The sequence below is a fragment of the Bombina bombina genome, chromosome 9, assembly GCF_027579735.1.
Source record: "Bombina bombina isolate aBomBom1 chromosome 9, aBomBom1.pri, whole genome shotgun sequence".
Classification (NCBI taxonomy): Eukaryota; Metazoa; Chordata; class Amphibia; order Anura; family Bombinatoridae; genus Bombina; species Bombina bombina.
Window position 1 is genome coordinate 232999794 of NC_069507.1, and position 17370 is coordinate 233017163.

Here is a 17370-nt window from a genome sequence, read left to right on the forward strand (position 1 = left end):
ATAACAAATATCCGAACAAATGCACCAACTACATTTAAAGAAAAACAAGAAATACTGAAAAAATTGTCAGTATTCATTTGTTTCATTTAAATAAATAATGACAATACTTAGAACATTTACATTCATTTTCATTAAAAAAAAGTTCACTTGTAGCTTTATACTTACCTTTAGCGAGCTGGAGAGCCGCACTAACCTGGTCCTCTTTTTCACAGAGCCCCGGCCGTGATAATAGGAAGCTTAGCACAGCGGCTCCCACAGCCTGCAAAAAAGGAGAAGGTCCTGGGAGCCGCCGCACTAACCCTACTTTTAGCGCGGCCAGGGCTCTGTGAAGATGAGGACCGAGTTAGCATGGTATTTAAAGGAATCTAATGAATATCGATAAACTTTCTCAGTATTTGTTTTCTTTAAATTTCGAGATGCATTCATTTGGATATTCGTTTTGTGGAAACAAAACAAATTACCCTGTTTTATCCGGAATTTGCTTTTGTGACGAAACCGAATGCACGTCTAGCATTCGTTAAATTTAAAACTAAATGAATACTGAATAGCACGGCAGCCATATATTAGAAAAATTTATTTTTCTTAATATTCGGTCTGAAAGATTCGCCCACAACGCACATGCACATGTCTGCTTTCTACAATATGCACTTGTATGAAGAGTCTAGTAAAGCTTATTGCCATAGCAACAAAAGCATCATCAAAAAGGTAATCAAACCTGATTTATTAGGACAGTTTGCTTTAAAGACGATCTTGTTGGCGTGGGCGGTTTCCCATGACAGGCAGTGATCTTGGTCCCACAAACAGCTGATGCCATGACCTGCGTTAGTGCAAAGTTCTTCACTGGAAAAAGCCTCACAGCTAGGAGGTTTATACACTAAGATGTCATTGAGGAGCACACTGGAAAAGCCACCAAATACGTACATGGACCTACAAAAAGAGATACACATATATTGCCATTAATCAGACTTTGTGCAAGAAAGTTCATGAAAGCTTCCTAAAGGTGCACACTGATATTAAAATACACAAATTGTGTCCCTGTCTTACAAGCAAAATTGTGATTTTACCATAAAATGTTTAATTATTCATTCAAAATAAAATCATGTTGCTATGCAATTTTCATTAACTTTTTCTATTTTGTACTTTATCCTCTGACCCTAGAGTGTGTACCTTGTATTCAAAACCCTGGTTCTACAACTTGATACAAAAATGATTGTTTGATCAGTGCAGGAGTTCATTTACATTTGGACATATGATAAACATATTTTTATCCACCAATCAGCAAGCTCTACCCAGGTGCTAAACCAAAAATGGGCCAGCTCCTAAGCTTACATTCCTACTTTTTCAAATAAAGATACCAAAAGAACAAAGGAAAATTGATAATAGTAGTAAATTAGAAAGTTGCTTAAAATCACATGCTCTAGCAGAATCATGAAAGGAAGAAAAAATGGGGTTCACATCCCTTTAATTTAATTTTAATAATAGATGCTATCAGGATGTAACAGTTATCATAGGTTAAAAAAAGTCTGTTTTTCCTATATGGTCTCTTATGTTGAGGACGATTAGAGTCAGTTATAAAGGAACTGAATAGCAGCAAACTGAGAGGGTTTAGTGTCCTTATAAACACCCTCTTTGTTTTCCTGTTTTTTTGGCAGATCATGGACCTCCAAAACTGAGGGCTAGGAAGAAAGGTTCTCAAAATAAACAACAGCATTTCTGCATTTTTAGGAAGTAATTGCTTTACCCATTACTGACGACAGCTGAGTGTCCAAATCGGTTCACATCACGGTGGAGATTAGGCTTTTGTAAAACTCTCCATTCATCACAAGCTGAAAGAACAGAATAGACAATTAAGTATTTTTGTTAAAAAAAAAAATACAAAGCCCTACAGCAAGGGTAATTTATACTTTTTTCGTTAAGCCTTTATAATGTCTATAATATAAAACATACACTAGATAGACAGACAGACAGATTGACAGATAAACTGTAAGCAGACTAGGCCAAACAAGAAACAGAAGTAAAAATTCAGCCTTGGGATTTGTCAACACCTGGGATAAAAGTGATAATATAGTCCATTAAAAGACTCCTTTTATATAAATACCAAACACCTGTGTAATTGTGTGAAATTGGTGTGGTGCTGACTTGCTGCTGACACCTACATATGTTCCAAATAACTTTTTATAAAAAAACTAAACGTTCCTTTGAAACTTAGTCCTTTCCATGAAAACAAACTGAAGTTAGCTCAAGAGTGTGCAGGTGTCTCGGCCTCTATTTGTTTAACATTGTTACAAACATTATTCTAAAACCCTGCTGCCATATAGTGCTTAATCCTTTGGGCCAAATGGACGTAAATCTATGACATGCGGTACATAGCCCATCATATCGCATAATGTAGATCTACGTATATACTGCTGAAGCTGAAAGCCCTTGTCAAGCGACAACCAAGACTTGCTGGTTCTAGGCTTCCAGCATCCTTTATTGAAGGAGCAGCAATGCACTACTGGTAACCAGCTCAACACATTGGTAAGCCAAGAGGCATATATGAGCAGCCACCAATCAGCAGCTAGCTCCCAGTTTCTAAGCCTACCTAGGGATGCTTTTCAACAAAGGATATCACAAGAACTAAGCAAATTTGATTATAGTTCTAAATTGAAAAGCTGTTTAAAATTGTATGCTCTATTTGAATTATGAAGGATTTTTTGGGGGTTTCATGTCTCTTTCAGGCCTGTACACTGCTAAGCCTACTTCAGTATGCTGTCATGGAAAAGATTTACATATCAACAAAGGATACCAAACTAAAAAAGTACATTTGATAATAAAAGTAAACATGATCTATATAAGTTTAATTTTTACTTTAACCTTAAAGTGAATGTCAAGTTTAATGAATCAGTGCCGGTTTTTAAAAATCCTATTAAAAACAGGGGCACTTTCATTCATCAAACTTTACATTTCACTCGTTTTGTTAAAATACTTACCTTTTAACCTTAAAAGTCGCTCTAGCAATTCCCCCACCTGCCGCTCGTCACATCATACATAAGCAATGACGAATACGGCATTCTCCAATCACGGCTTCTCCCCCCCAGGGGAATCCTTGCCTGAGGCAACACCGTGATTGGAGGAAGCCGGATTAGTAATTTTTGACATATGAAGAGGCTTGCAACGGGCGGGGGAAGCGCCGGAGTGGCTTTCAAGATTAAAAGGTAAGTATTTTAACAAAACAAGTGAAATGTAAAGTTTGATGAAGGAAAGTGCCCCTGTTTTTATTAGGGTTTTTGAAAACCGGCACTGATTCATCAAACTTGACATTCACTTTAAAATAACCTTTGAGACCGTGGGGCATATTTATCAAGCTCCGTATGGAGTTTGATGCCCCTTGTTTCCGGTGAGCCTTCAGGCTCGCCAGAAACAGAAGTTATGAAGCATTGGTCTAAATACCGCTGCTCCATAACTTGTCCGCCTGCTCTGAGACTGCGGACAGAAATCAACCCGATTGAATATGATCGGTTTGATTGACACCCCCTGCTTGCGGCCAATTGGCCGCAAATCTACAGGGGGCAACATTGCACCAGCAGTTCACAAGAACTGCTGGTGCAATGATAAATCCAGAGAGCGTATGCTGTCGGCATTTATTGATGTGCAGTGGACATGATCCACTATATCGGATCATGTCCGCTCGCACAATCATAAATATGCCCCAAAGTGTCTTTCCTCTGCTGCACTGTTTCCTTAGTCGCGCACTGCATCTATGGTCCTCAACATTGTCCATTTCTTTGTGTTGCTTTAAAAGAACTTGGACAGCAAATCTGGAAACACCAGTCTGCCTGAAATTTCTGCAAGGAAGAGACTTTGCTGATGCAGTATAACTCTTGTGTCTTGTTGCTGTCAGGGTGCAAGGAATCAGACTGAGACGAGAAGTGCAAAAATAATCACACCTTTATTAATAACAAAAAAATAATAAAAAGTCCACAAGTCAAATAACAAGCCAGGAGTCAAACCCAGAGCTGGTAGTCAGACGAGCCGAGCCAGGAGCCAAAGCGAATAGTCAGACGAGCCAGAATCAGGAACAAGGAAAACAGCAGAGTCAGGTACAAGCCAGGGATTAGGAACTAGGAAGGACGTCAGACAGCCAGGTAATACACATGAACTCTCACAAACAGGTCTGAGACAACGCAAAGGCAAAGCATACTGAACAGAGGTCCTTTAAATAATAAGTGATGACATCACAATTCTGAGACTGCATCCTGTCTCACACAGATGATGCACACCAGTCTGGCCATAAAAGGAAGTGCAGGAAATGAGCAGCATCCCTCACAATGCAACATAGTCAGCAAGAGAGGTGAGTAAAATTGCTGCCAGAAGCACATGGTAAACAAAACAGGGAAAAAACCCTGACAGTACCCTCTCCTCAATGACCCCTTCCCCAGCGGGAGGACAAAAGGCTTATTGGGGAAACGGGCATGGAAGGCACAGAGAAGGGTGGGAGCATGAACATCAGAGGAGGGAACCCAAGAACGCTCCTCCGGACCGTAGCCCCTCCAATGAACCAAATACTGTACATGGCCCCTGGACATACGAGAGTCAATAATGCTGGTGACCTCATACTCCTCATGGTTGTCAACAAAGATAGGATGGGGATGAGGCAACACAGTGGTAAACCGATTACAAACCAATGGTTTCAAGAGGGAGACATGAAAAACATTGGAGATGCGCATTGCAGGAGGAAGGTCAAGAGCGTAGGCCATAGGATTGACCCGTCGGAGTATTCGAAAAGGACCAACATAACAGGGAGCCAGTTTATTGGAAGGCACACTAAGGTTCAAGTTGCGGGAGGACAGCCAAACTCTCTCACCAACCTGGTAGGAAGGCACGGGCAGACGCCTACGATCAGCCTGGAACTTTTGGCGCTGTATAGAACGATGAAGGCAATCCTGAATCTGCACCCACATGGAACAGAGTTGCCGGAGATGCTCCTCCAAAGCCAGAATACCCTGAGACATGAATGAATCGGGCAACAAGGATGGTTGAAACCCATAATTCGCTATGAACGGGGATAACTTGGAGGAAGCATTAATAGCACTATTACGAGCAAACTCTGCCCAAGGTAACAGTTCAGACCAATTATTGGGGTGATCTAAGACATAGCAATGGAGGAACTGTTCCAGAGCTTGATTAGACCGTTCCGCAGCCCCATTGGATTGAGGGTGATATTCCGAGGAGAAGGAAAGCTGGATCTCCATTTGAGCACAAAAGGAACGCCAAAATTTGGAGACAAACTGGCTACCCTAGTCCGACACTATCTCCTTGGGTAACCCATGTAAATGGAAGACCTCCCGGGCAAAAATTGAAGCAAGCTCCTGAGCGGTAGGCAACTTCCTCAAGGGAATGCAATGTGACATTTTAGAAAAACGGTCAACCACCATAAGGATAACAGTATTGCCATTGGAAACAGGGAGCTCGACAATGAAGTCCATGGAAAGATGTGTCCAAGGATGCTCACCATTAGCAATAGGTTGAAGAAGACCCACAGGAAGATTTCGAGGAGACTTATTCTGTGCACAAACTGAGCAGGAGGCAACATATTCAGCAACATCAGAACGAAGACCTGGCCACCAGAATTGTCGAGTGGCAGACCAAATCATTTGGTTCTTGCCTGGGTGACCTGAGGCTTTAGGATAGTGGTAAGTGTGCAAAAGTTTAGTTCGAAGATTCTCAGGAACAAAACACTTACCACTAGGTTTCTCAGGAGGTGCATTGGTTTGTGCAGCCAGGATCTCCTCCCCCAAGGGAGAAGTCAAATGAGTACGTATGGTAGCTAAAATATGGTCAGGAGGTATAACAGGAGTAGGTACAGACTTGGACAGAGGCGAACATTGTCAAGAGAGGGCATCAGCCCTAACATTCTTACTACCAGGCAGGTAGGAGACCACATAATTAAACCAAGACAAAAATAGCGCCCATCTGGCCTGTCGGGGGACAAATGTTTTGCTTCAGATAGATAAGTTAAATTCTTGTGGTCAGTAAGAATGAGCACTGGCACGCTAGTACCCTCGAGAAGATGCCTCCATTCCTTGAGTGCCAAAATTATGGCCAGTAATTCCTTGAAGCCAATTTTATAATTGCACTCCGCTGGAGACAATTTCTCAGAGAAGAAACCACACGGATGCAAGGAACCGTCAGGCCTAGGATGTTGAGACAAGAGGGCACCTACTCCAGTCTCAGACGCATGAACCTCAAGAATGAAAGGCAGGACAGGGTTAGGATGACCCAGAACTGGAGCGGCAGCAAAGGCAGTCTTAAGACTATCAAAGGTCTTAATGGCAGTAGGTGACCAATGGAGTGGATCATTCTCTTTACGGGTCATGTCTGTGATAGGTTTGACCAAGGAAGAAAAGTTTTTAATAAACTTTCTATAGTTATTGGCGAACCCCAAAAAACGTTGAATAGACCGAAGACCAACTGGGCGAGGCCACTGCAGAACTGCAGATAACTTGTCAGGATCCATGGAGAACCCTGCAATGGAGATAACTTAACCTAGGAAGGTTACTTGAGTCTGATGGAACTCACATTTCTCGAGTTTACAAAACAGACCGTTCTCACGTAGTCTCTGAAGAACCCGTGTAACATCAGAACGATGAGCCTCAAGTGTGGGTGAGTGTATGAGGATGTCGTCTAAGTACACCACAACACACTGTTGCAACATATCTCGTAGGACATCATTAATAAATTCCTGGAAAACAGCAGGAGCATTACATAGGCCAAAGGGCATTACAAGATACTCATAATGCCCGCTCCTAGTGTTAAACGCTGTTTTCCATTCGTGGCCCTCCTTGATCCTAATGAGATTGTACGCTCCTCTCAAATCAAGTTTAGTAAAGACTGTAGCTCCCTTTAGGTGGTGAAAGAGTTCAGTAATGAGCAGAATAGGGTAAGCATTCTTAATGGTAAGACGATTAAGACCCCTATAATCGATGCATGGTCTTAACTCGTCACCCTTTTTCTTCACAAAGAAGAAGCCAGCCCCTGCAGGAGAGCAGTATTTGCTGATGATCCCCCACGACAGAGCATCAGCAACATACTCCTCCATAGCACAATTCTCTGCAACAGACAGAGGGTAAACCCGGCCCCGAGGAGGAATGGCTCCGGGTTACAGGTCTATGGCACAATCGTAAGACCGGTAAGGAGGCAACGTACCGGCACACACCTTGTCAAAAACCTCTAGGAACTCTCGGTACTCCTCTGGCAATTGAGATACCGAAAAAGTGCACAAGACTTTAACTGGTTTCCGAAGACAAGTGGAAATACATTGCGGGGACCACGACAAAATTTCGGACCTGCGCCAGTCGAGACTGGGATTGTACTTTTGGAGCCAGGGATAACCCAGAACAACCGAAAAATGCGGAGAGTTTATCACCTGGAACGGGAGGGTTTCAAAATGGAGAGCCCCAACAGCCATGGACAACGGAGCAGTATCATGAGTAACGAGTGCGGGCTGAAGGGGCCTGCCATCAATTGCCTCAATAGCAAGCGGAACAGACCGAGGCAAAACAGGAATGGAGTGCTTTGATACAAAAGCACTGTCAATGAAATAGCCCACAGCACCGGAGTCAACAAGAGCCTGGGTGACTATGGAGGAGTCCACCCAGGAAAGGACAATTGAGATGAAAGGTTTCTCCTTCAGCGGTTCCGGGAACGAGGATAAACCACCCAAGGTCTGCCCCCAACAGGACCTTAAGTTGTGAGTGTTTCCCGGCAGTGTAGGACAAGACTTCAAAAGTTGGCCCTGTAACCCACAATAGAGGCAGAGCCCCTCCCTTCTCCTAAAGGCCCTCTCCGCCGTGGAGAGACGCATGAATCCCAACTGCATCGGCTCAGCAGTACCTGGTGACTCGGGACCAGGAGGCATGGGGGGAAAGGGAGGCATGGGTGGGAACGAACACGTAGGAGACAATGGAACAGGAGGCTTCCACAAGCGCTCCTTGAAAGAGGGCCTCTCTCTGAGTCTGATGTCAATTAAGATCAAAAAAGACACCAATGCCTTGAGATCCTCTGGTAAATCTCTGGCAGCAACTTTGTCTTTAATCGCATCAGAGAGCCCATGAAAGAAGGCGGCAACAAGGGCTTCATTGTTCCAACCAACCTCTGTGGTAAGCGTACGGAACTCAATAGCATACTGAGCAACAGATCTTGTACCTTGCTGAATGGACATGAGTCGTTTAACAGCAGAGGAGGAGCAAGCCGGAACATCAAATACCCTTCGAAAGGAGGCCACAAATTCAGGGTAATTTGAAATCAGAGGGTTTATTAGTCTCCCACAAGGGATTAGCCCAGGCAAGAGCTGTGTCAGAGAGTAACAAGATGAGAAATCCCACCTTAGCTCTGTCAGAGGGAAACGCCTGAGGTAACATCTCAAAGTAAATGCCAACCTGGTTCAAAAATCCTCTGCACTGAATAGGATCGCCTCCATATCGCTGAAGTAGAGGTGTAGAACCGGACATGCTCCTGGTAGGACTAAGTGCAGCAGCGGAAACAGGAGCAGCCATAACTTGTGGGACACTTTGGTCCAAACGTGCAGTGTGAGTCAGCAGGGTTTGCAGGGCTAGTGCAAATTGATCCAAGCGGTGATCCTGTTCATCCATCCTGAAAATGATGGCAGGTAAAGGTGGATTATTAGCACCATCAGGATTCATGGCCTTTGCATAATGTCAGGGTGCCAGGAATCAGACTGAGACGAGAAGTGCAAAAATAATCACACCTTTATTAATAACAAAAAAATAATAAAAAGTCCACAAGTCAAATAACAAGCCAGGAGTCAAAACCAGAGATGGTAGTCAGACGAGCTGAGTCAGGAGCCAAAGCGAATACTCAGACGAGCCGGAATCAGGAACAAGGAAAACAGCAGAGTCAGGAACAAGCCAGGGATCAGGAACCAGGAAGGATGTCAGGCAGCCAGGTAATACACAGGAACTCTCACAAACAGGTCTGAGACAACGCAAAGGCAAAGCATACTGAACAGAGGCCCTTTAAATAATAAGTGAAGACATCACAATTCTGAGACCGCATCCTCTCTCACACAAATGATGCACCAGTCTGGCCATAAAAGGAAGTGCAGGAAATGAGCAGCATCCCCCACAATGCACCATAGTCAGCAAGAGAGGTGAGTAAAATGGCTGCCAGCAGCACATGACAAACAAAACAGGGAAAAAACCCTGACAGTTACTGATGCAGTATAACTCTTGTGTCTTGTTGCTGATGCAGTATAACTCTTGTGTCTTGTTGCTGATGCAGTATAACTCTTGTGTCTTGTTGCTGATGCAGTATAAGTCTTGTGTTTTGTTGCTGATGCAGTATAACTCTTGTGTTTTGTTGCTGATGCAGTATAAGTCTTGTGTTTTGTTGCTGTCCTCAGTCTTGCCATGGTGTATGACTTATGACATTAAACTGTCTTCAGCAACCTCTCCTTGTTAGCAGAGTTTGACTGTTCTTCACCCAGTTGTATTCCTCCTACACAGCTGTTTCTGTTTCATTTTATTATTGTATTTTAAGTTACATATTAATTTGATGATCTTTAGCACCTGTTAGGTATAATAATGCACCTGACTATGTGCCTGTATATTCCTTGACTTTGGGCAAGTGTACCATAAAGAGCTGATGCTGTTTTGAATATTGATTTGATATAGATTTTCTTCTGTTCACTCACTTTGCAGTTTGTTACTTGATAAAAATAAATCTGCAGGGGGCGGCATTGCACCAGCAGTTCACAAGAACTGCTGGTGCATTGATAAATGCTGACAGCGTATGCTGCATTTATCAATGTGCGGCGGACATGATACACTACTTCATATCATGGGGCCTATTTATCAAAGGTCTTGCGGACCTGAACCGACAGTGCGGATCAGGTCCGCAAGACCTCGCTGAATGCAGAGAGCAATACGCTCTCCGTATTTAGCATTGCACCAGCAGCTCACCACCCCCTGGAGACTCGCGGACAATGGGCCGCCAGCAGGGGGGTGTCAATCAGCAGGCGGACAGGGTTAGGAAGCAGCGGTCTTTAGACCGCTGCTTCATAACTGCTGTTTCTGGCGAGTCTTCAGACTCGCCAGAAACACAGGCCCACAAGCTCCATTCGGAGCTTGATAAATGGGCTCCCATATCTGCTCGCACATTGATAAATATGCCCCCATAAAGGATTTCCATATACACATTATGTAATATTGCTTATATTTTTTCACAGTATTTTCCTTTTTAACTTTGTATTTAATTAATAGTCATCAGGGAATATTACAAGAATGTCCTATTACCAATAAAGGATTGTGACCACAGGCTTAGATTGTTTTATTCTTTGAGACAAAAAAAATGGCATAGTCTATGACATTTGCTAAAAGAATAAGAAGTTATTTAGTTAATTAACATTGTTGGATTACAAATGATCATGTTTGACAACAAATAAATAATCAAGAGGGTGAATAATTTAAAATTAATGTATGTTTGTGTATGATTATGAGATATATTTCTACGTTCAAAAAATATAATGAATTGACTTGAAATCACATCTAGAAATAAGCAAGCTGGAAGCCGTTGGCACATCAATTTTAATAACTTGTTGGACACCAGACTCAGATTTATGAAGCTAATTTACTTGTAAGTCTCTAACATATTAACACAAGATCAGCCCGAGAGTGTCGGCAGTTTACATTTTAAAGAGGTATTTAAATAAATAAATAATTGATTAAGTGATCAAAGTCTGAGAGAAATCTGTATAATGAGTTTTGAAAATGGTAGCATGGCCTGGGCTCATCAGCCATAACAGTCATATAGCGTATTTACATCTGGGTGTTTGTTTTGCTGTACATTCCTATGTTTTATTTCTTATTTGTCTGCTGTTGTTGTCATATATCAACAACGAACCAGTGTGTAGCAAAGAATTGTATTCATAAAATCTGTATTACTTTCTTTTTCACAGATGTCCAAGCACATAACTCTTTCAAAATATTTAGAGTATAAACAAAAAATATGATCTTCTCTGCCATAGCCAATTAGGGACAGATTATATTTAAAGGGACATTGCACACTAGATGTTTCTTTGCATAAATGTTTTGTAGATGATACATTTATATAGCCCATCTGGGAGTGCTTTTGTAAAAATCTATAGTTTTGCGTATTTTTAAATAACATTGTGCTGATTTTCAGACTCCTAACCAAGCCCCAACGTTTTATATGTATACTAATGTCTAGAGACTCCTGGTTGCGTAATGGGACTTTTCATATGCAGGGGAAGGGGGAAGAGGGGAGTGTCGGCCTGTTCCTGTTTCCCCAGCCCCTTTCAGTGGGTGTCCCAGCCTAATCTCATCAACAGTGCAAACTGGGATCTTCTAAGTAAGGTTTTTATTCTAGATTTTTATATCGGTATCTGTGCATATTCTTCTTTATAGTAGTGTGTATTACATGCAGTTATATAAAAATTGGTGTATACTGTCCGTTTAAGCTCCTGCTCTGATTATGCTAATTATACTATCACTGAGAAACATTACACAGTTACGTTTTAAAAGTCTGTATAATTCTATTCAGCCTCTTTGGGTCAGGAAAACTAGACAAATTATATAATAATAATGGTACACAAAGTGCAAAGTTTTTACGGGGCGTAATTTAAAATTTTATTTGGATTTAACATGTTGTCCTACTAAACACAGACTGGTGGATATTTGAATCCTTTATTCACATGCAAAAGAAAGTCCAAGCCCAGAGCATTATTTAAAATGTTCTAATATTCGGAAATGGAGCACATTGATTTAAAGAAAAATAATATAAAACAATTGGAGCATGCTTTTGTAGGCAATGGATCCAGACACGCATTTTGAGCTATATACTGTATGTAGAGTTTGAAATTAGCCCTATAGTACATACTTCCTACAGTAAAATTCTCCAGGAAGGTATTGACAGAAATCACACAAAATCTTTGGGGGCTTTTTTGTAGCTTTATATTATAATATATGTGCGCTCACATGCTACAGTTTGCATTTCTTATATTCTTTGAGGGACCTTGCAGTACTGACGAAGCTTGTTAGATAACCTCTCCAGAGCCCAGAGCTTTAGATCATTCGGCCCTCAATGTTTCTCTTCTAGAATATAATTTAAATGAATCTAAAACTCATATGAAACTGTTGGATTATAAATTGAAGAGCAATACATGTTTGTTTGTTTCTTTTTTTAATTAAATACATTCTAAATGTTTGAAAAACTCAGAATAACCTTTAAGTGCTTTCAAAATATGTTTATAGCATTTATGCAATAGCACCCTAATCTTCAAGGCTGCATCCCCTTAAGATGCTCCTCCCATTGCTGTCCTTTTCTGTTTAACTATGACCTTCGCCAGCCTAGTCATGCCCCAGAGCAGCAAATCCCCCCTGGCACAAATGTCAAATTCTACACCTTGCATGAATTGAAAGCTTTTATAAACTATATTAGTTTATACACAAATGACATCACCTAATTATTAATTCCTGATTAGAAGGAAGTGTTTGGTATAATCATTTTAATTACAAAATTATTTAAAATAAAATAAAAATGATTAATTGCACATCATGAATTAATATTATTACTTAAGTGGAAAAAAACCTGTAGACAAACACATTAAGGGCTCCATTTATTAAGCAGAGGGTGCTGCCTCCGCGCCCCATTGTTTCAGGCTCGCTGCTCCTTAACTTGTCACAAACTTCAAAAAACTCCAGCCACCATCTTAGTTAAAAGACCTTTATTGTCTTATCCTGGGTCCAAACATACGTTTCAAGCCAACATGGCTCTTAATCATGTACATCTTAATTATACAGGTTCCTGCTTTTTATACCCTCACCTGTTACATATTCATCAACTGTTCATTAACCCCTTGTATGAAAAACACACCTATTGCAATTGCAATAGTGACATCTATTGGTTATAATATATAGTACACTTTTCTTTATTTTTGATGTCTCTTTGCTTTTCAATAGAATGGGTGAACAGTATGTAAATCATTTAAAATATAAACATAAAAACCTATATACAATGTTAAAAGAGGAGCATAAAATCCAAACATCCACAATGTCTACACAGTCTACAGAGTATATTTACATCAATCAAGATTTATTCCTTTACAGAATGTATTTTTATTGAGAAAAACTCTTTCATTTTACTTGATTCATTATCTTTTCGTTCTAACATTATAGAACAACCTGCTATCCACAAGCTATTTCATGTGCCCATGATCAACCCAAAAGTGCAAATAATCCTAACCTATCCATGTATGATTTTCCTTAGTAAAACAGACTCCAAAGTCTTTATTAAGACCCTTTGGGATAAGGCAATCCAGTTTGTGCATCCAGAACATCTCCCTAATTTTTAGGAGATGCTCTCTATCGCCCCCCCCCTCCTTGGTTTCATCACCTGGTCTATAACTAAGAATCTAAGCTGACTAATATTGTGACCTGCAGAGAGGAAGTGAGAGGATACAGGTGCTTCCTTATTTTTGCACCTTATATTAGATTTATGTTCCGTTATCCTCTCCCTTACCTCTCTGCAGGTCTCGCCAATGTAAATAAGTCCACACGGACATTTAATCATGTAAATAGCATATGTTGCTCTGCATGTAAAGTGTTTGCTTATTGTGAACTTCCTACCACTAGTTGGATGGTAGAAGTATTTGCCTTTTATCATCGAGCTACAATGGCTACAATTCAAACATGGATAGCAGCCATTATTGCTACTGCCTATTGTTGATTGTATACTTCTCTTTCCAGGGCCTATGTCAGTATGTACAATAAAATCCCTAATCCTTTTATTCCTCTTATATGCAATCATCGGTTCTTTCTTAAATTCTTCCACCTGTGGGTTGCATTCCCTGATAATGTGCCAATGTTTTTTTAGGATACCTGCAATCTTTCCACTCAACCTATTATGCTGTGTTACAAATATCATATTGTTCTCACTTCTTTTGTCTGTTTGTTTTTGGCTCTGTCCTAAACCCTCCTCAATATTCACAAGCTGTTCTGTTATTAGTTTTTTTGGATAGTTCCTAGTAATAAACTTATTGGCCATTTCTCCCAATCTCTGTTTACACTTGCTACCGTCTGAGACAATCCTCTTCACTCTAGTGAACTGACTCTTGGGTATTGCTCTGAACACACTTTCTGGGTGGCAACTGCCATATTGCAACAAATTATTCTTATCAGTTTTTTTGTGTACAGGTCAGTCTCCAAGAAACCTTTATCCTTATAAACATAAGTATCCAAGTACTCTACTCCTACCTCACTCATGTTTAGACTGAACTTCAATCCATTTACTGAACAATTAAGGTCTTCTATGAATGATAACAGGCTCACAACATCGCCCCCCCCCCCCACACGCCAAACACATCATCGATAAATCTCCACCAGGAGATACCATATGTTTGAAAATTCATATTTGAGTATACAAAATGTTCCTCAAAACTACTCATAAATATGTTGGCGTATGTGGGGGGCGACGTTAGAGCCCATTGCTGTACCCTGTTTTTGGAGGTAGTAAGAATCCATGAATAAAAAGTAATTCTGATATAATATGACAGTCAACAAACTTATTAGAAATTCAATCTCTTTGGCAGTATAGTTGCTACTAGATTTTAATATGTTTTCTACTGCTGCAATTCCACTAGTATGCCTAATAGAGGTATACAAACTGGAGACATCCAGTGTAAACAATATGCATTTATCTCCAACCTGCCCCAGATCTTTAAGTTTGGACAAAAAATCATTTGTGTCCCTTATATAAGAGGTTGTTTTCTGTATCAAGGGTTGTAATACTTTATCTAAAAGAACAGAAATATTTGAGAACACAGACCCTATTCCAGCCACAATGGGGCGCCCAGGTGGTTTGTTAATAGCTTTATGGATTTTGGGTAGCTTAACTTGTCAGTCACCTTTTAGGTGGCGGATTAAAATCATCTGGATCAGACCCAATCGGGATGATTGACTCCCCCTGCTAGTGGCCGATTGGCCGCCAATGAGCAGGGGCGGCATTGCACAAGCATTTCACTAGAAATGGTTGTGCAATGTTAAATGCCAACAGCTTAAGCTGCTCATATTTTACTTTGAATTTAGCTGTATACCTTTTGCCTTCCTGAAGACCTTTGAAAATCTACTTGAAAATCTTGTTATGGGTTTTTCTTGTGGATGATTACACTTTGCCATTGTATCATTTTTTAATTCATATTTTCAATTGCATTCAGCTTATCTTCCTATTGCCTTTGAAATCGATTTGAGAAAAATTCCAAGCTACTATTGGGGGTGAATTCAAATGTTTTAGAATACGAGCCAATGAGAGGTAAATCATTTATTACATAGCAGTTAAATATCATAAAGGAGTTGAGGATTCCAATAGGAGTGACTAGATATTGAATTTGAATTGTGTCATTAAAAGTATATCCCATCACACTGAGTTTTCTCTTGTTAACATTTGCCACATAGGTAAATATTTCTTATTAGTCGGCATTGTGGGAAAACACCAGAACATAAGATCTATGTGGTGGCCATTTCTCAGCAGCATATCACAACTTTCAATTACAGTGCTCAGTTTGTATGTGGCACAACGCACAGCGAGTTCTGTTGCCGCGAGGCTCAGTGTTGCATTGACAAAAGAGGAGAAGCACATTTAAAAGATAAATCAGGCCTGCTATATTTCCATCTAATCTGCAGAGGGAGACCACATTCTAAGTGATCCTCCTATGTATAAAATTATTTGCTAGGGGTGAGACTTCTTGTTGATGCTGAGCCATAAAACCATTATTAAAAGCAGGTTTTCAGATAAGAGAGCTGTGCAGACGAGAGATGTTATAATTCCTTGCCTGCTGATGTTATTTGTCAAACTGGCAGCAGCTTTCAACAGCTTGTAGTAAAAAAGGGAAAAAATACATTAGAAACAGGCTTTGTGCTTATCTCTCATGCCCGTCGGTAACTACTGGCCAGAAAATGGGTAAATTACAGCGTAAAATCTGCTACCGCCCGGTCCTTATATAACTCAAGCCAGACATGCAAGTTTGCTTGAAATGGTATTGGGATTCTCTTTATTAAAAAATATTTTAGCAATCTAACATTTTATTGCAATACTGACTAGACATGTGCATTTGTTTTCAGATGAATGTACATTCTAACCAAAAAAAATTAAATGCACCAACGAAATTTTAAAGAAAATGAAAAAATACTTACGAAATTCATCAGTATTTATTTGTTTTCCTTTAAAGTTATTTTTAAAGCTTAATACTTACCATAAAGTGCACTGGAGAGCGCACTAACCCGATCCTCTTCTTGTCAGGTCCATAGCCGCGCTAACAGGAGGCTTACTTAGCGTGCTTCGCACTCTCAAACTACATTAACTTTAGTGTTTGTCCTGGGAGCTGAACTGCTAAGCATACTGTTAGTGTAGCCAGGGCTCTAGTAAGGAGAAGATCAGGTTAGCGTGCTCACCAGAACGTTTTAGGGTAAGTATGAAGCTACAGGGGAACTTTTCACGTGTAGCTTCGAAACTTTACATTCATTTTAACAAAAATGAATGTAAATGTTAAACGTAAATTCAAGTTTCATTTCATTTAAAGGACCACTAAATACAGAAGAATTACATAATTAACAAGTGCAATAACACTCTAAGTTTCAAATAAGCAAATTTGGGTGTTCCATGGAAAGAGCTTGGGGGTCTTGGGTATGGCTAGGTGTGAAGGAGAAGTGGTAAGGAAGAGCAATTTTTAACTTGCTTCTCTGCCTAAAGGGTGGGCCAATGGACCACAACTGATTCAATGCTGTGACATATCTAAGGAAAGCTGAAACGAAGTGGATACAAAGGTCTTAATATAGATATAGACCTGCAAGCTTTTATGGTATAATCTGACAAGAACATAAATATAGAATCCAGAAAATCTAAGGTACATTAGGAGGTATTCATATATTGATGAACGATAGTTGTATATCCATAATGTACCTCTTGAAATTAATAGTAGTTACATTCATTGTATTAGACATTTATTATATTATATATGGAAGTATCGATAGGTTGATTAGGAGGTATTCATACATTGGTGAACGATCAACATTGTACTATTTTTAGACCAACAGCAGGTCTGTTTCATCATCATATATAGAAGTTCCTTTAGATGTATTAGGAAGGATTCATAAATTAGTAAACGATAGGTGTATATCAGCATTGGATCCCTTAAAATTAGTAGCAGTTCTATAGAAATATCTGCAAACAATCCTCATTTAGTCAGTTCTGTATTCTGAATTTAATATAGAATGGTGTGTGATTTAGCCTAACATTTAATAGTAGTCTGTGCAACGGTATATTAGCTATAGAAAGGCAGAGACATATATGTAATAT

The 17370-nt window shown here is 40.1% G+C and overlaps 1 protein-coding gene across 1 annotated transcript in view; it reads right to left on the bottom strand.

Annotated features, from left to right (window-relative positions):
- ATRNL1 (attractin like 1) overlaps positions 1-17370 on the bottom strand; it is a 1671159-nt gene that overhangs the window by 1240135 nt on the left and 413654 nt on the right. Inside the window, exons 11-12 of the mRNA XM_053692689.1 lie at positions 1742-1826; positions 716-927 (exon numbers count right to left, since the gene is read on the bottom strand). Of these exons, the coding sequence (XP_053548664.1) occupies positions 716-927; positions 1742-1826 (297 nt within the window). The remainder of the gene's footprint in view (positions 1-715; positions 928-1741; positions 1827-17370) is intronic.